Source organism: Python bivittatus, unplaced genomic scaffold (genome assembly GCF_059951505.1).
Source record: "Python bivittatus isolate LINGU-HERP-01145 unplaced genomic scaffold, Pbiv_v1 ctg000390_np1212, whole genome shotgun sequence".
Lineage (NCBI taxonomy): Eukaryota > Metazoa > Chordata > Lepidosauria > Squamata > Pythonidae > Python > Python bivittatus.
In genome coordinates this window covers 890249-909281 of record NW_028277070.1, presented here as the reverse complement: position 1 = coordinate 909281, position 19033 = coordinate 890249, and the positions used below count along the sequence as shown (strand labels likewise).

The 19033-nt window shown below is 45.9% G+C and overlaps 2 protein-coding genes across 3 annotated transcripts in view; both read left to right on the top strand.

Annotated features, from left to right (window-relative positions):
• The window catches only part of BCR (BCR activator of RhoGEF and GTPase), an 86957-nt gene extending 75228 nt beyond the window's left edge, over window positions 1–11729 (top strand). For both annotated transcript variants that reach the window (XM_088143749.1, XM_088143750.1), the window contains exons 19-23: window positions 2069–2208; window positions 2818–2952; window positions 4786–4891; window positions 6496–6658; window positions 8842–11729. In XM_088143749.1, the coding sequence (XP_087999875.1) occupies window positions 2069–2208; window positions 2818–2952; window positions 4786–4891; window positions 6496–6658; window positions 8842–8931 (634 nt within the window). In that variant the 3' untranslated portion in view covers window positions 8932–11729. The remainder of the gene's footprint in view (window positions 1–2068; window positions 2209–2817; window positions 2953–4785; window positions 4892–6495; window positions 6659–8841) is intronic.
• Window positions 11730–15750: 4021 nt separating this feature from the next.
• The window catches only part of SPECC1L (sperm antigen with calponin homology and coiled-coil domains 1 like), a 71012-nt gene continuing 67729 nt past the window's right edge, over window positions 15751–19033 (top strand). Inside the window, exon 1 of the mRNA XM_088143751.1 lies at window positions 15751–15906. The gene's annotated coding sequence lies outside the window, so the exon portion shown is untranslated. The remainder of the gene's footprint in view (window positions 15907–19033) is intronic.

Here is a 19033-nt window from a genome sequence, read left to right as displayed (position 1 = left end):
GCAAATAGTACAAATTGTGTCTGACAGTTCAACACTGGGGGTTGAGTAATTACAAACCCTCCTTGTAGTCAACCATGGAGATGGCCTTGAAGGGGATTATTCAGAAGCTGTTACAGAAAGAACAAGGGCAGAAGCATTCCTTAGGTCTTGGAAAAGAGACAGTATTGGGAAGAGGCTCAAGTGGGCTCCTCCATGACTCAGTGAAGTGTAAGAGGGAGGGGAGGAGAAACACAAGCAGACTTGCAAGTTCTGTTACTAGAGGCTATCAGTAACATAGAGTCTTCCTCTGGAGTCAGTTTTTTGATCTGGTCTACCTCACAGGGCTGCAGCTGGAGGTGTGGAGTATGACACTGCGGTTGCTATCAACCTGTGGGAATGACCTTGGTGGATATGCCTAGTTGTCACCATAGGAATAGTCACAATGGGGTGTTCCACCAGAAGGTGAAACCCTCTTTGAGAGCTTGGAGAAGCCCATTGTAGATTGTTTTGCTTCCTTCAGCAACAGTTGGTGCCAACATTTGTGTGGCAGACGGGCAGGGTCCTAATCACAAGTCAGTGGTAGATAGTTTCCTTTACAGGTGGATATTATTATTTAGATTTTTATTCTGCCTTTCATTCAGAAGTTCAAGGAGGCATACACAGTGAACCCTCCTCCTATATTTCCTCACAGATACAACCCTGTGAGGTAGTTGGGTTGAGAGAATGAGATTCCTTTATGCCTTTCTGCTCCTGCTCCTAAAAATTAAAGTCCATGGACTAGAGACAACACAGTAGTACTGTGGTGGCCCTGACAATCATGGTTCACCATTTTCCTCCAAATGCCTGAAGGACTTTGTCCCCCTTTCAGGAATGTGGTCAGATCTCAGTTCCTGCCTCCTCACAGCTTGTCTCCTATGCCCTTTCTGGAGGACATCAGCAGGCCACCTCTTTGTGAGGAAGTGCTGTAGAGGGAAATGATCCCATTTCCTCAGCTTTGGCACTTCATTTGGCGTTAATCCATCAGCCCTCCAGATCCATGCTGCCTTAACAGAAAGGGGATTTGCTGTTTCTACTCTTAAATAAGAGGTGCAAAGAGTGTGGGCTGAGGAGACAAGTGGCCCACCAGCATCCATTTCATGGCCTCTAGAGTGAGTGGGGCCAAAAGCATCAATCTTCTTGCATGTTTTTTAGGTTTTAAGAAGTTATAGGGGAAAATGGGCATCTTAGGTCTTGCAGGGTCTTGGGTCCTCATTTCATCCCTCAAAAGTCTTAAAACCTCCCTAAAAGAGAGTCCTGCCCCAATCTCTTTTGGACTGGTGCCCTCAGCATGCTATGCAAGCTTGGTGAAGCCCTCAAGTTAACTGAGGATGCCCATTCCTGTCTTAAATATGTGGCAGCAATGTTGACAAACTATTACTATATTTATGGATATTTAGGGGTTTTTTTCCTTACACCTTAATGAAAACATGCTAAAGAGTTGACTAGTCTAAGTAATTTGGACCACTAGCCTCAACAGATTTTGTTCACTATCTTTCAAGATTTTATTTCTAGTGGTACAAACATCTGCTGGGTGAGTGGAAAGACTACCTGCAATTCATAGGAGGTTGTCTTAAGTCCTGGTGTGAACTTTCCACCAAATCTATATTCGGTATTCCAAATAAACCAAGCTATGGTTTCTCTGTATTTTTCTTTACTGTCTAAGTAGTTACAGCATTAAAGTTGTTGAATATACCCAAGTCCTGGCCGCCTATACTAAATGCACTAAATCATTTTGCTGTTACTGATTATGCTGGCCCAAAGAAGAGCAGGCTTCTTCCCGCCCCCCGCCCCCCCGCCAAGGTTTGCTAATGGGATTAAGAAAATGATTAATTTAGGTTTTATCTTTTGGCAACATTCTTCCCACCAACTCTCCACAAGTACAGTGTTAAGAAGTAATCTACTTCTGTTCTGCAGTGCATCCACTTGGTCAAGAGATTTCTTTATGCCTTCCTGCTCCTGCTCCTAAAAATGAAGGGTCAAACCCTGTAGAGCAAAAGACTCTTACACCAAGCAGCCTCTGCCTTATCTAACCACTTTATCTAACTTTTAGGAGAGAGCGATCCAAGGTGCCTTACATTGTGCGCCAGTGTGTGGAGGAGATTGAACGTCGTGGCATGGAAGAGGTGGGCATTTACCGGGTCTCTGGAGTTGCCACTGATATCCAGGCTTTGAAAGCTGCTTTTGATGTCAGTGAGTATTTACTTATGACGTTTCCTATTCTACTGAGAAGAAATCAGTCCAGTGGTTTCTCTAGTGCAGCAGATTGCAAGAATCAGTCACAAGAGAATGTGTACAGAAGAGGAGACGATCCATCTGTCTATCGCATCTTATTTTGCACTGGTTTCTGGGAGATGTCAAAACTTAAGATATTTCACCTATTAAAACTTAAGATATTTCACCTCTTCCACTGTTGCTTCAGGATCAGAAACATTCTGCTGGGATGCAGAATCCGTCCTACTCACAGCTCATGCTCAGTTCCTTCCTTGCCATCATGTCAGGTTACCACATGTCAGGCATTGTCATTAAACCAGATGTGGAAACCACCAGATGAAACAAATTATGATTTGGAAGCAATCATAATCTGTAGCAATCATAGTTTCTTAATCACAGAGAAGTTGGTTAGTTCTTAACAGTTGTCAGTTAGGAACTTGTGCATGAGAGAAGAGAGGGTATAAATCCACCAAATATATTCATGGTTTGGAAAATTATTACAATTATGACTGATTTGTCTGAACAGTTTTGTTAGATGGAGCACATAAGAATCATATCTGAGCAAACAACTTTCTTTCCTTCTTTTAGATAACAAAGATGTCTCCATCATGATGAGCGAGATGGATGTGAATGCTATTGCGGGAACACTAAAGCTCTACTTCAGGGAGCTGCCAGAGCCTCTCTTCACAGATGAACTCTACCCCAACTTTGCTGAAGGCATTGGTAGGTGGCTGCATTATGCGGGTGCTACTGCTACTTCGTGGTCACCTAGCAATGGGAAGGCGCTTGGCAGAGGCTCCCTTGAAAGCGGCAACCTTTCCTGAATTTCTGGGTTAGCTTCACACACTAAAATTAAGGAGACGTGACACCTCCTTAACTCTCAGACCACTCAGGTGAGGCAGGAAAAGACGCAACTTCTTCAGGGAAGCGCTGACAGCAGGTGCACCTTTCCAGGTTTGGAGCCAAATAGTTGCCCATCCCTAGCATACAGTCTTGTGTTTCGCCATGTTTGCTTTTTCTCATAAACAAATTATTCCTTTCTAAGAGTTGTGGCACCTCTTTCCATCTTTCTGTTGCCCATTTTTTACCTTCCTCAGTTCTACACTGTCCTTTGTGAGATATGTCAAGAACCAAGTCCAGCTTTCCACATGATCTTTCTACAGATAGAATAGTGGCAGTTAATGATTTGTGGAGTTCTTGGTGCTTTCTGAGCTTGGTTGTTTGATTCAGACGTTTCGTTACCCAATTAGGTAACATCATCAGTTCTCTACCATGTTAATACTTTAGGGGTTCTTCCAGCTCACACACACACACCCTCTGGCTGCATTCGGAGGGTGCAGTAATTTGTGTGATTCAGCTAAGCATTGTCTGCAAATCCAGCCAATTGTCATTTATCTAAGAAGCCATGGTTAAATAAACCATTGGTTAGAAACAAGAATGAGCTGTTGTGAGCTCTCCTGCTGCAGGACAGATTCACTGCTAACAGAACTCATGGCAGGTTGGAACAGATGAGGAAAGGTGAAAATGCATCTGTACTGAATCTGGAGGTTGAGTCACGACAACTGGACTCCTTTTCTTTTGCTTTGATATGTTTCGCTGCTTGTCCAAGCAGCTTCTTCAGTCTAGAAAGTTGGTTGGGGGGACCCCATAAATGTCTTCCAGGGTGGCTGCGTTTCTCACTAACATGATGGGCTGTTGAAGAGACAATAGGAGATGTGATTAGTAGAGTCTTTGGGATGTGAAGGTCTTGCTCCTAATCCCTCACTCGTCCCCAAGTGGGTCATTAAGTGCTGCCTCCCTGGTGAACTTGTTAAGTGATCTTAATCTTCCTGGGGACTGATGAAAGAGCAGCATGAAAAATGGGACAAGTTGTGTCTGAGCCTCCACCTCTGTTGAGGGAAGGATTTTCCACTTTGGCATAAATGGATTCCTTCACTCCTCTCTCAGACCACCTATCTTCTCTGTCCAAAATGTGAACATTATTGTCCCCAAATGAGTGTCCATTTTCCTTTAGATGAAGGTAAACTGCTGATTCTGGTCCTGTGTTGTTGCTCTTCCTGTGCTGGGCCATCCTCTTGTGTCAAGGCTGTTTGGTTTCTCCAGTGTAGAGCTCTGAACGCTCCTCGCTGCACTGGATTGCATCTACTACATTGCTCTTCTTATGTTTTGGTGCTCGATCTTTAGGGTGTACAAGCCTCTGTCTCAGTGTGTTAGTGGGTTTGAAAAACACAGGTATGTGGTGTTTTCCAAATATCCATTTTATCTTCTCTGACACACCAGCCATCTAAGGGATGACAAGATTCTTCCGTGGACTCTGGGTCTCAGCTCTGTCTGCCGTTTTTTTTGTTGGAAACCTATCAAACCAAAAGAAAAGGAGTCCAGTTGCCATGACTCAACCTCCAGATAATTCCACCTGGATGACTGAGAACCTTCATCAACATCTGTACTGAATGTGTTATTTGGGTTTTCTTTCTCATTGAGTGCACAAGCATTAGATGTCTGCGCTTTCAAATCTTGTGCAGAGTTTGTAAAATTTTTCTTCTCCTTTGGTGTTAGCACTTTCAGACCCAGTTGCAAAAGAAAGCTGTATGCTGAACTTGCTGCTTTCTCTTCCGGAACCCAACCTTGTCACATTCCTTTTCCTCCTGGATCATTTGAAAAGGTAAGGCTGAAGCTCCTTTTTTCTAGCATTCCCAGCCATTATTGTCGAAGACATTCCAGAACATCAGTCAATATGACCAACTGTACTTCATGTAAAAAGAGCTAGCGCAGTGGTTCTAGTGTGGTCTTCTGAAGTCCGCCGGATGGCCTGCCATAGCATCCCCACATTCGTGGGCCACCTGAGCCCCGCCTGGTCTGCAAGAGAAGATCGGTGGCTGAAAACTTTAATTCAAGCGTACCAGTAGAAGAGTACTGGAGAGTACTGGAGGCGGTTCAGGGATACTCATCCAAATCCCTTGTTTTTTTTTTAAAAAAACAGTAGTTTGATAAACTCTGTGATCTTGGTCCTTCATCTCCAAAAATGGAGCCAGCCCAAAAGAGTTACCTACCCCTAACCCCTCCTTTCAGTCTTCAGCACTTCTTTCCAGTAAGAAGGTTAGACATTCCCTTTGCCTCCATTTTGGGATCCGAGAGCCCAGGAGAAAATAAGAGGCTTAGCCCACGCAGGAGGTCAAGGGATTCCTTGGCAGAGCAGCCTTCCCACCCCAAATCCAGCCAGCTTGCTGAGGGTGGCAGCGACAGAGATTACATGTTGGGGTATTCCTTTTCCCTCTTCCCCAATTGATGCTCGTAGGAGAGAATTACTGACCTTCAGAGGTCTTTTCTTGGGGCAGGTCTGAAGTGGGTGGGAGCTGAGAGCTTGCTCACTGTTGGAGAAGCAGCAATTGCATGTCCTCTTCTGAAAGCCTCCAACTGACTGGCTGAGGAGTTTGATATGTAAAGTTTGCTTGCCAGTTGACCACAGTATCCTTCTGTACTGCTGTGAATGGTGGAAATTGGGGGCATGATGTTTTGTTGGTTCCACATCTACCTGAGCAGGGGGGTCCAGAGGGTGGGCAACTTGTTTTTTCAAGCACATAAATTGATGAAGATTACTGTGGATGTATCACCATCCTGAAAACAGAATCATTTTTATTTATTAGACTTTTTATGCCAATAAATCTTTGTGATTCCCAGTCGTTTACAAGAACATACAATAAAAACAGTTTTGTGCAGAAAGAGAAAACAGAAGGGGTTAGTTCTTCTTTCCTCATGTCATTTTTGTAATCCATTCTGGACCTAAATTGTTGTTCCTTTTCAAAGTGGCGTTTTGCATAAATTGTCATGGCATTTTAGACACAATTGGATCAGTAACAGGACATGTGAGGTAAAATCTGTCTGTTCAAGGCCATTTGTTTTCCATCTGGTCCTGAGCTGACAAGATGTAGACATTAGGCCAGTGTTTCTTAAACTGCCTCACCCAATTTTTTTATTTTATTTGTTTGTTTATTAGATTTTTGTCCTGCCTTTATTATTTTTTCCCCCAATCTTGAATCTTATCCTCACCCCCACAAACAACCAGACTCTGTTGTTTTACACAAGTGTCTCAGCAGCGGCAGTCCCAAACTGGAGCCTTGATTCACAAACAAGCAATTACAAATTGCTCCATTACCCCCAATATATGCCCAAATTACCCCCTTGGGAATAATTACCCCCTGTTTAAGGATCACTGCATTAGATCATAACTTACTTTCTTTTCTATCCCCATCCTGTCAACTGTTCCAGAGTTGCTGAAAAGGAGAACATCAACAAGATGTCACTTCACAACCTGGCAACTGTTTTTGGACCAACACTACTCAGACCGTCAGAAAAGGACAGCAAAATTCCTGCAAATCCAATGCAACCCATAGCCATGACTGACAGCTGGTCACTAGAAGTCATGTCCCAGGTAAAAAGAAGTGGATAGTCTAGGGAACTTTGATCTTTGAATGTCTACTGGGGTCCTCTGATCAACCAGTGTTTCACAGGGGCCCATACTTCTTCTAGGGCCCACTTAGATCAAAGGGAAAATGAGAGAACAGCCCATAACCCAAGGACAGTAAAAGTTGGAAGGAAAGGCTTAGATCACCCTGTCTAGCTGATTACCATAATCCACCTGGGGAAGTAAGCAAAGTTAAAATTTCATGTAACTAGATCTCAGTCACCATGTTGGCAGCCATTCTATATCCCCCCTTCTGTCAAGGAGCTCAGAATGGGGAAAGGTTGTTCAGGTTGAAAGAAAACTGCTTGCCAATGGCTACCCAATGACTATGTTGCTAAATGAAGGTTTGAACATGGGTACACTTCTGGCCTAAGTTACATCGAAGCAGCCCAAAATATTTAAGTTTAATTTGTCCCATTCCTTTCTCAGAAGAATTGGGAACACGTTCTTTTCAGGAGATACCAACTAGGGAGGGAAATAACTTGAAAGTAGATGACAAAAAGGGGGGAGGGGAAAGAAACACCCATTATTGAAACTATAGAAAGTAAGTTGGTGGCAAAGAAATGTTCCTTACTAAATAGTTTGTGTTGTGCTTTGTCTTGACAGGAAGTTTATAAACCCTGAAAGGCTCTGATGGGACATTTGCCAAACAGTTTGTCCAGGAGTTGAGGACTGAGAGCATGGGGACACTGTTTTAGCAGGCAAAGCCCATGACCTTGTTGTCCATGGCTTATAAGATCAAGCAGGCACAGGACTGATTACCTGATTGAAAGACTGTGAATACTCTTCTTCAAGATGAATCAGTTCCGGTTGCTTTGAACTGTGAACTATCACCTTCTGAATTTAACCAGTTGATACTATTTCCTTGCTGTTCAAGGTGTTCTAGTCAGATGTAGCAGAGTAAATCCAGGGACTGTTGGGTGATACAGTGTATGTGGACCCTTTGAGATAGGAGTTAGGCCCAGGTTATATTTATGCCAGAAGGAAAAAGAAGAGTGCAACCATACTGATTCTCTGGGATTTAGAACGTTGACACTGTTGACCGTAATTTCTTCCCAAATATCTGGAGTTGGGGATTCAGTCAGGTGCTACTACTGTTCTGTTCTTACCCAGGTGGCTGACTCCAGGGCGTAGTGCCAGAGTAGTTATCCTCTATGCAGTCCCATTGTAGGCATGCTACAAGGTCCCAGGATTTCCACTTTGTGGCCCATGCTGTTCAAAATGTATGTGACGCTGCTGGAGGAGAGAATGCCCAGAACTGGAATGAGCTATCACCAATACACAGAACAGAGTCTGATTCAGGTGATGTGACGTAAATGCTGGACCAGTGCTTGGGTTTTGCAATAGACAGGGTGAAGCAACTAAACTGAAGCTCCATCCACCCACAGCAGAAGTGCCCTGTCCAGAAAACTGTACTCTTGAGGTGCGGTCAGTAAACGTGTGTTCGTCTATCCAAGCTGAACAAATTCAGCCTGTCCTGATTCTTTCTAAGGGAACTGAGTTCTAGATCCATTTTTGCCAGTGGAGATGCAGTAGAGATGCCTTTGTGGCCCGTGTTTGGCCGGTGAAAGGACCACGGCCTCCCTTTTCCGATAGAAGCTGTAGAAGAGCTCCCTGGGACAAGCATTGGGAGCCTCTGGTGCCTAAGTTATTCTTGCCTCAGAGTGTCAGGGCTGCTTGATTGTACTAGTAATACTAGCCATTGCTTTTAGGCCAGACTTATAACTAAGGCATACTTTTATGGATAAGGATTTTCATGAATTTGCATGTGTTTTATTATATTTTGGTTATGTTTCACAACCAGCTCTAGGAACATTTTTAAAGGATGGAAATATATATTCCTTGTGGATTGTACGTACCTCGGCATATCTCGTATTTTATTCTCCTGTTTTGTTGCTGGTGTTTGGCACCCAGGTTCCATTGTATAAAGCAGGGGCCGTATAGCAGAGACATAGGGGCGTAAAACTGGAGCTGGAGGGGACCACAAGGCTCAGTGTCCAGGAAAGCCAGCTGTCCTTCAGAGGATATCCTGTCCAGTCTTTCGAAAGCCTCCCATGGCTTCTCTTGGTCACTCCTGACACTGCGGTTGCTCAATACGTCAAGCCGAATGCCTCCCACTGACTTGTTCCCTCATGTCTTCTGCTCTGCAGGTTCAGGTTCTCCTCTATTTCCTGCAACTAGAGACTATTCCCACCCCGGACAGCAAGAGGCAGAGCATCCTGTTCTCCACTGAAGTGTAGAAGCCAGCCCAGCCAGGGAAGAAGGCTTGTGGTGTTTGCTCTTGGAACTGCTCCATCCGTCCTTCCAACGTTCCTGCCTTTCTTTGTCCACCAAGAGGAGACAAAGCATCCCCCCCCCCGCCGTCTGGGAAGCAACAGGCGGAAGATTACTTTCTTCGGAAGATTCCCTTCATCGGATTAGGAAACGAACTGGGCGGAGCAACAGCACTGTGAGTTTCCACTAGCAGAGGAGAACGAAAACGATGGGCGACGGAACTGCATTAGGAAGGAATGTGCCAGAAGGAATTCCTGTGGGGATTTTTGTAATGGAATTAATGTTACGTTTGGGAAGTTTTGAGAGTCCTTGCTACTTGGACTACTTCGAAGAGCAGAAGGATACTGCTTTTATGGCCACTGTTTTGGTTTCTAATGGCATACTACAAGGATGTTCACCCATAATAGCCACTACTTGCAAATTTAAACCTTGATTTAAGCAAGTTTCTTTTTAATAAATAAATTAATTAGAAGCTTCATGCACAGTCAGAACTTAAAAAAAAAAAAAAAGCTTTTTCTTGCCTTTTATTCTTTGACTCTCTTTTGGTGGAAGTTTTTACCGAAGACACATCATCTAATAACTTAGAGAATAAAGGCTGGAGACTGGAAGAGAATGAGATGATGACCAGCTCCTAACTTATCCTCCTTTTTCTGTGGACCAAAAAATGATGGAAGGTGTGGAGAAGTTGCTAAATTCTTCAGGCATTCTAAGTATTAGAGAAGATAAGCTGCAAAATCACGCCCTTTCAGATGCAAAGATTTCGTCCCTAGTTTTCTACCCAATCACAGCATAAGGACTACAACCTATTTATACAATGGTTTCTGAGCAATTGGGCAAAAGCCAATTGTCTCACGTAACTTTTCTTAGCTCAGCTGGTGGGGGCTGGGAGGGCAGGAGGGCCCCTGGGTTTTTAGGTTCTTTGTTGAGACTTTGGAAAGACTTTGCTTACGGAAAATATTTTTTTCACTGCCACTCTGTTTTTGCTGGGAAAGAGAAATGTTTTGATAAGATGTTTTAATAACTTGTACAATGATGATTGATGAGGGAGCATTTTATATTTTTCAGAAATTCCAACAATTTGATTTAAGATTGAATAGGCATCATTCATGAATTGTAATACTGGAAAAGAATTAATATTGGCAATCAGAAACAGGAATTCAATACAGAAGCCTAGCATAGGAAGGTATCTCTTTTTATATTATATATGGACAGGAACAATATCCTTATCAGTACCCACACAATCATGCAGTATAATTTTTGTCTTGTTAATTCAATGCCACTTTTACCAAGATGATCAGAAGTGACTTAGAAGACTAAGACTCCCAACTCTGACTTAAGGGTGAGAGACCAAGAAATGCTGGTTTTGTTCAGAGAGTGTTTATGAATAGGGAATGAGAAGCTTTCCCCACGGTTTCCCAGACTTCGGGCAAGTAACAGATTTCTGCTTATTAAAGGGGGCTAAAAAGCCATACAGAACCATGAGCCTCCACAGCTGCTCTGATCCTTGAGTTGTACAATGTCAGCTATTTTAACATTGGGAAATAGCCCATCATGGGAGTGGCCAGAGTGTGGTGTCTGACTATCTCAGTGTCTTTCATACCAGGAAATATTTAAATAGGAGTTCCATATTGTTTCTTTCTCCCAGAGTTCTAGAAGTTAAAACTCTGTTCTGTCGTCCTAGTTTAGATGGTAACGTATTTCACTTTACAAAGGTGAGATATATAAACCTTGTGCTGCCACACACGTATGTTCCTTCCTCCTCTTGTTAAAATGGTGGAATTTTTCTCCCAACTGTCTACCAAGGGAAAGGGGCTTTCAGACAAGCTCATGGAGGATAAGGCTGTCCATGGCTGGGAATCATCTCCAGGGTCCAAAAGCAGTGTCTCTCTTCATGTCAGTTGCAGGAGGAAGGTTCCTCTACAGAAGGTTCTTCTGATGCGCTGCAGCTGAAGGGTGCCTCAATGAATTGAGAGTTCCCACAGTTCCTAGCTTGCTTTAAAGATGGGAATCATTTTTGTAGGATATAGCAGAAAACAGAGGTTGTTTCTGACACCTTGAGAAGGGCAAAGCAGCCCATGTACGTAAACAAGGTCCATCTTGGCTTATTAAGCCACATGTGATTTCTGAAACCACCTGTACTAGTCTTTTTAAGAATAATCCTACCACACTGCAAATCCTGGATTTCCCCTTTTGTGGCTGTTGAACTTTGGAATGGACACCCAGGTTGTGAAGACAGAAAGTATTTAGATACTGGGTTTATTCAGCAGAACTGAATGTCCCATGGCTGTCATTTTGCAGAGAAAAGGAGGAAGCATTGTTCATCTTGTTGAAATGATTCAAGGCCACATGTTGGCCTAAGAGTCTCCTACACCTTGTCAGCAGTATCATCCTTTTCTGCTCAGTCTTGGGTCTTGCTCAAGCTTAGACATCAGATGTTTACCCACAGAACAAGGAGGAGTCCTTATCATAAGTTGTCCTGACAAATTTCCTAGCGTCCCAGCACAGTATTTGGACTAAAATGGAAGGAATAGATACCTTTCCCTCTGTTCTAAATCCTTAAATAAGTATTGTAGGCTCGCCAATCCTTCTTATAGGTCTAGTAGTATCTTATTAACAGCTGGCACAATGGGGTGGTAGAGATTGGGGGTGTTAATAAAGCTCATTTGAGTCACTAAAATCATAAGAGGTTTAAGGAAGGCTACAGTGTTGTTTTGTGAACTTGAGGCATGTCTTGAAAATTAAAGTTTTTAAGGGCTTTTATTTATTTATTTTATTGATTCCTTTAAGCAGCACGACTGCTGAATGACTGCAGTTTTCTCCTTGCATCATTATTTCATATCCAGAGCTGCAGTAATTGGTAAAGTAATCCCACAAAGGAAAATAGGCCAATTTATTCTGCTTGATTTTCTTTCTGATATTTTTAATTTATATATAGTTGTACTGTCAGTATTGAGTTGATGCTTTATATCACATAGATAAAAGGGAGACAATGTGTGTTGGTAATCTGTAAGAGGACTGCTTTAATATCCAGGCAAATTTTACATGCAGGCATGTAGGTATGGAAGAGACTGTATAATTTAAGCATTAATTTCAGTTTAATTATAAACCTATGCTTTTCTGAAAGTGATAATCTTGTGCTTCAAAAACGAATGCCTCAAATGGGATGTGAGTTGAGGGCCTCATTTTCTTTGCAAGAAGATGTAGCAAACGCAGAATCTTTCAAGTTCTTCCATTTCCCCTGTATTTTTCTAGGTCCTTATTTTTGTGAAGTGGCTCCAAGATAGTTTTCCTTGACTATGCTTTACTTTATAAAACAGCCAGTGGCTGTATTTGTACAAAACATTGAATTGCAAAATAGCCAATTCTGTTTTAATCTTACATGAATGAACAACATGCAACCCCTGGCTGTTGCTGAATGATTTTCTCCTGGAGATACAGTCCCAACACCTGGAAGATGTTGCAGATTATGCAATTTTGTGCCAGTCCAACCCATGAGATTAGTTTGTGGTTCGGTGTGTTATGTAAACCTAGGAAACTGGTTTGAATAAACCATGATTAAATTAATGGGTAAGTGTGTTATCCAAAGACAGCCAGTTACAACCCCCCCTTTTTTCCCACAAGTCCTTAACGGTGAAATTGATAAGAAAAAAAGTCAAGAACCACTTACACACAGCCTTGTTTGTCCTTCCCCCACCATATGCTCTGTCCCTTGGCAATTCTTCCATGATCCTGGAAGAATTTGGATTCTATACTCCAAATGATCAAGGGTCTCCCTGTATGTTTGAAGGGTCACAGTTGCTAGGCAGAAGCTTCTACTTCATTCTGTAGGAATGGACTATGATTAGCCAGACTAATTTGGAGAAGAAAACCTGCCCCATTGCCTCCCAAAAGTCAAGTCATCACATATAAGTTTAGCCACAATTCAATGTCCATCAGTTAAGACCTATTTACTGATTTCAATATACATGTATGATTACTGTTCATACATAAGAGAAAAAAAGATACAGTGTCACTTTGGGAATATCGGAACATCCTAGCCTCACCGGGATCCCACTAGTCTACTCGTAAGATGAAGATGAAGACAAATCTTGTAATGATTATACTGACTGCAATCATCTATGGCTGATACATTATCTTATCCCTGAATCCAGCCCATCTAGTTAACTAATGCAAACCTGGAAAACTGTCAATTGTGTAAATCATATTATCAATGTGTTTTGTAAACACAACATTTAAAGGAAGGTGGACAAGCATTTTGACTGAATTTGTTAGACCGATTCAGTCCCTAAGGCAGCACTAACTGGACCCATATTCCAGCTACATTCATGGTTGCCCAACACTGGGCTTTAAGAAGGACTGGCAAATTTCTCAGGGCACTAAGTCATAAACAAATGACCAGTGTGGTGGCTAAGCCGGAGGCAGTGAAGCGAATGCAAGGATGGTCTTTTCTGCAGAGGAAGTCCCTCCCCCCAACTGATCAGCCCGGCCTCTCAGGAAAATACCCTTGAAAGAAGGAACAGGCCCTCGCCGGTCCCCACGTAGGTTCCTCAAAACATACTGAGCAACCTATAATCAAGAAAGAGGATAATGGTCCTAAATCACTTGAATGAAAGGGTAAATAGAATAGTTTACTAATTGAGGTAGGTTGATTTAATCTCTCATTTCACTGACCTAAAACTTTAACTGGTTATGGCTTGATCTTGTTTGAACAAGCTGGAAAGCTTGACGTCAGTGCATTGGATGTACCATGAAAATCCTTTTCCTACAGCAGAGATGTGGTTATTCCCCTCCCATTCATTTTGGAGGCAGGGTAGGGAAAACCTGGGAAATGGAGGAAGGGGAAACAAATTAGACTGTAAACTTGAATCTTAGGACAACCATCTTCCTTTTTTTTTTTTAACCTGGGCAGGCTAGATACCTTGTCTGTATTGTAGAAAAAGGATCTTCACAGTAAATCCAACATACTGTTTGCCTAGAGTGAAGCAGGGCTTTGTGGAGTGGACATACCAAAACTGTTTTTTTGGGGGGGGTGTTACACCCAAAGAAGCTCTAATCCTGTTGGGAAGTCCTTTCTGTGATACCCTTCTCTCAAAAGAGGCTTCACCTGAGGCCTAAGACTGAAGCTGATGGTGCTTTATAAAGGATGGCATATGGAAACCCTACAGAAGTCTCCCCAGGGGAGTATAGGTGTTGAGGGCATGGATGTGATTCTAGTGGAATGGGCCACAATTCCCTTTGGGGCAGGCTTTATTTGAGTCTCACTGGCTGGTTTAATGCAAGCTATGATCCACCAGGATATGGTCAGTGAACCTTTGCAGTCCTGGTAGGATTGTTGATAGGAAACTAAGAGGTGGTTTGAGGCTCTGAATTCCCCTGTTCTACTCGGGTAAATCTCGATACGTGACATATACTTTGTGCCAACCCCTCTCTAATTGGGACTGGGGCCCAAGGGAGGGAGGATCGCTGGCTGGCTTGCTTGACCCAGTCTTTCAGCAGGAAGCCTGGATGGTGCAGGATGCTTCCTTGTCTGAGAATGCACCTGTTTCCAACACCTACCCGGCAGAGATTATGGCTCCCAGGAACACTGCTTTCCACGACGGGCATTCTAAGGTGAGCCTGTGCAATGACTGAAATGTGGCTGGGGTCATGCCTTGAAGTAGTAGCTGAAGTTGATGCCAACATGAATGATGTTGTAAGTAGTGGGTGGTGTTCGTAGGAGGCTCCTCTGATGTGAGGACAGGTCATCGATCCCCAGTGTTAGGACTGAGGAAAAAGCTGACATCTGCCTGGGAATCCCTACTTGAGGCCCTCCTGCGAGAACGGCCAGGAAGCCGGCTGCTGAGGATTTCCTTACAGAAAGCCACATCTCCCCGAGTTCACAGTCGCCACCTGATTCTAGCAAAATGGGTTTGCGGTAAGGAGGCACCGCCACATGCCCATAACGGCCCCGAAGCACCTCCCTACCTCAGGTGCATATTGCCCTGGCTTGCACGGCTAGGTCTGAGGGGTGGACAAGCGCGGGGTGCGTGCCCCTATTCCCCGCCAGCTCGCGCACGCAAGCGGCGGGAGACGAGGACGGTTCGCGGCTGTCGCAACCGGGCAGTAAGGTAACAAGGCACCCGTGTCCGAGGCGCGCTCGCTGGGCATGTCGTCGTGAGGGGGGAACAGCTTCGCCTCTCCTCTCCCCGCAACTCAACTGGGTTGCGGCCGCTCAGAGGGCCGCTTCCTGTTGTCGTCCCCCGATGGGGCGGGTGGCTCAGCCTCTCAAAGTCCCGGTCGCTCCCAGAGGAGCGCTCGTGCCGCGGCCGTTCTCTCGGACCCCCGTCGGCCGAGGGGCCCCGCGACGCGTGTCCACGGAAACATCCGCCGCGGTGGAAACGCAGAGAGGACCCGGGGGGGCCGCCGAAACCCGCCGCGCCCTTCGGGCCAGCCAGCCGGCCGAATCCCGCCCGGGTCCGAGGGCGACGCCGCCGGAGGCCGCTGCCAGATGAGCCGAACCGGGGCAAGGAGACGCGTGTCCCGCCCCGCAGCGCGCGAGGAGCGGAGACCTTCCGCGCCCGTGCAGAGAACCCGCAGGGGAGCTCCGGAGCCGCCGCCGCCCTGGCCTCGGCGCTTCATTCCGCCGTCGGAGCGCTGCCGGGCGGCGGTTCGGAGAGGAGCCGCGGACGGACCCTGAAGGAAGGAAGGAAAAGAGGGAAGGAGGCAGAGCAGCAACAGCTGCGGCAGCTGACCGGCCCCGCCCCTCTCCGCCCCTCTCCGCCCCGCCCCTCGCCTGGCCCGGGGGCGGGGCGCGCAGGCGCGACCCCGTCGGCGCCTGCGCGGTGGCGCCCAGCGCGCTGAGGGAAAGGAGGAGGGCGGCTGCGGCCTCGGCTGTTGCCGTTGGCGCCGCGCCCGCTCGCCCGGCCGGTCGCCCTCCGCGGAAGGAGGCAGCGGCGCTTCAGGTAAGGCGAGGGCGGCGGCGGCGGGGCGCCCAGGCGCGAGAGCCCCGTCCCGCGGCCCGGGCGCTTTCCCGCCTGCCCTGCCCCTTCGGGCCCGGAGAGCTCGGCGCGGCGGGGCAGGTGGGCCCCGGCCAGTCCTCTGCGGGGCTGCCCCGAGGGCCGCGCTCGGGCCCGACGTGGCTCTGCGCCGCCCCTCGGCCCCCGCGGCGTTGGGAGCCGGCCCGGAGAGGGGCCGCTGTGGCTCTCTCGGCGCTTCTGCGGGCTGCTTTCCGGGCGGGGGGCCGCGCCGCGCTGGAGCCCCTGCGGTTGCGCCCGGAGCAGGGCAGGGGAGGGCGCGCTTGGGGGAACGCGGCTCCCGTTGCTCGTGAGCGTTACGGGCGGGGGGCGTCGCTGTGAGCGGGGCTTCTCACCCTGGCCCCTTCGAGATGGGCGGGCTCCGCTCCCAGAATTCTCCCGCCAGCGACGCTGACGGGGTTCTGGGAGTCGCGGTCCGCCCACCTCAGAGGGGCCAGGTTGAGCAGCCGCGCTGCGCTGCTGCACCTTCGACCGGGAGATGCAGGTGGGCCGTACATCTGGGCGACTGAGCGGATCCCGGTGTGGCGAGCGGCCTTTCGCCCTGCTGCGTCCCGCGCTGAGGGCGTATCGACCCAGGGGAGCCCCGGGCATTCGTGGGCAGCCGGCGCAGGCCCTTTACGGACGGAGAGGGACAGTCCATCATGTAGTCGGGCGCCGGGTGCCGGTGCACATTTTTATTTCTGATTTGGGGCTGGATGCTTTAATGGAGGAAATGCTCGGTAAAGGGAGCAACGGTGTTCTGAACCATACGTTCGTGCTTCGTTTCTTTGTGAAAAAAATAATTAAAAGCTAAGCATAATTTTGATGCCCAACCAGGATTTCTCTATTGAACTAATTGTCTGTTGTGTTCCTCTGGCACTGCTTGCTCCTCTTTGATCAAATTGTCACATGGGCAACTAATAATCAGGGACATGCCCCAGATTCCTGGAGTGTGATGAGGATGCTGTTCTGTGACACGCATATTAATCACTTAAGGAAGAGCATTGGAACTTGACATAGTTTAAGCCACTAGGTATCTTTGTATCCATATTTCAAACAGAGAATCTGAACCGTGCTGGACATCTGGAGTCCAATATATGAAATTTGGTTAATGAGATTAAAGTGGCAGGACTAATTGGGTTAGAATAGATGAAGTCTGTGGCAGATCTATCTCTTAAGTAATGATCAGAATGAAATCAGAAATCCCTGTAAAAATAGAGGATGAAATTGCAGTGTTCAGGTGGAAGCAAATATCCTCAAATTGTTTGTTTACTGGCCTCTTAAAAAAAATTGCTGTATGTATGATATGAAGAGCTATTTTTCAAAGCTTTGATTCAATTGTGATTGTGCAAATTAACATAATTCTTAGAAACAACTGAATGTATACAGGTAGTCCTTGACTTACGACCACAATAGGGACCAGAAAATTCATCATTAAGCAGTGCGGTTGTTAAGTGAGGCATCACGTGGCTGCACCCAATTTTATGAGCTTTTTTGCCACCATCATTAAGGGAATCACCATGGTTATTAAATGAGGCATCACATGACGGCAACTTGCAACCTTCCCTGCAGGCTTCCCCATTGATTTTGCTTGTTCGAAGCCAGTTGGGAAGGTCGCAAATAGTGATCACATGACTGCAGGATGCTGCAACTGTCGTAAATGTGCAACAGTTACCAAGCACCCGAATCACAATCACATGACTGCAGGGACACTGTGATGGTCATGTGAGGACTGATCGTAAGTACCACTCTTCAGCACTATTGTAACTTTGAACAGTTGCTAAACTAATGGTCGTAAGTCGAGGATTACCTACAAAATATGGCAGGCTTGTGTCTGTCCAGCTAAATATGCCTCATTGCAAGCTGAACCACAACAAAATGTTGCAGTGTATTCCTGTCTCAGCTAGAGCCAGCTAGCTAAGTCCTCTTTAACAGTATTGCAGCCCCATTCTCCCTCCCTACTTTCTGTAGTAACCGCATATGCTTGATCTTCATTGAGCTGTCTTTGACAATCCTCTTCTCTTCTCCTCCCCCTCCCCCTCTTCTGTAAAATAAAATACATTTTATTTCTTGCAAGCCACCTGTGGGTGAATGGTGCTCTTTGGGGTTTATATAAAGATTGACATTGTGTATTTTCCTGTTAAGGAGTAATTGTAACTGGTTTTGAATTTATTCTCAGATTTAAAATGAACTTGCAGTAGAAAAGTTTATATTGTTCTGAGCTTGGAATAGAACACCTTGCATTCCAGAGCTTCGTTCCAAGCTTTAGACAAAATTGAGTGTTTTCCTTCCATATTGTTCCAAGCATTCTGATATCCTGTAATTAAAATTCCTGTAAGCCATGCAACTTTTGTGGGTGCATTCATCAATAGAATGGTAGGCACAAGCATGCAATTGACTGGAGGTACTTGAGAAGGAATGGAAGTGAGGGGGAGGGGGAGTCAGTTAAATATTATTTATTATTTATTTAAATTTGTTAGAGCCACCTACTCCAGTAGACTCTGGACAGTTTACAAAATCTAAAAGATAGTAAAAAGAGTTAACACAGACAGCCCCGGCTAAGGAGAGAGAATGTTATCTGTATTTCGGGGGGAGGATGCTGTTTTGGGGGGCGGGATGTGATAGAGAAGACATACTTCCTCAGTTCTGCAAGATGACAACATTTAACAGAGGCAGTCTGGAGTACATCAAGAAACAATTGGATATAGGTGGTCCCTCAGATAACCAGGCCCTATGCCATGAAGAGCTTTATAGGTGACAACAGCACCTTAAGTTGCATCCGGAGGCCAGCTGGCAACCAACACAACTTGCATAGCAGCAGCATAACAAAAAATGCCTGTTACTGCTGGTGCTACTGGACTTTGAATCAGCTGAATTGTCTTCAAGGGCAGCCCCGTGTAGAGTGCATTACAGTAGTCCAATCACAAGGTCACCAGGGCATGAGTGATCATCTGAAGGCTCTCCCAGTCAAGGAAGGGATACACTTGGCACACAAGATGAACCTGTACAAAGGCCCTTCTAGCCACGGCTGCCACCTGTTCTTTGAGCAGTAGCTGCAAGTCAGAAGGAGCCCAAG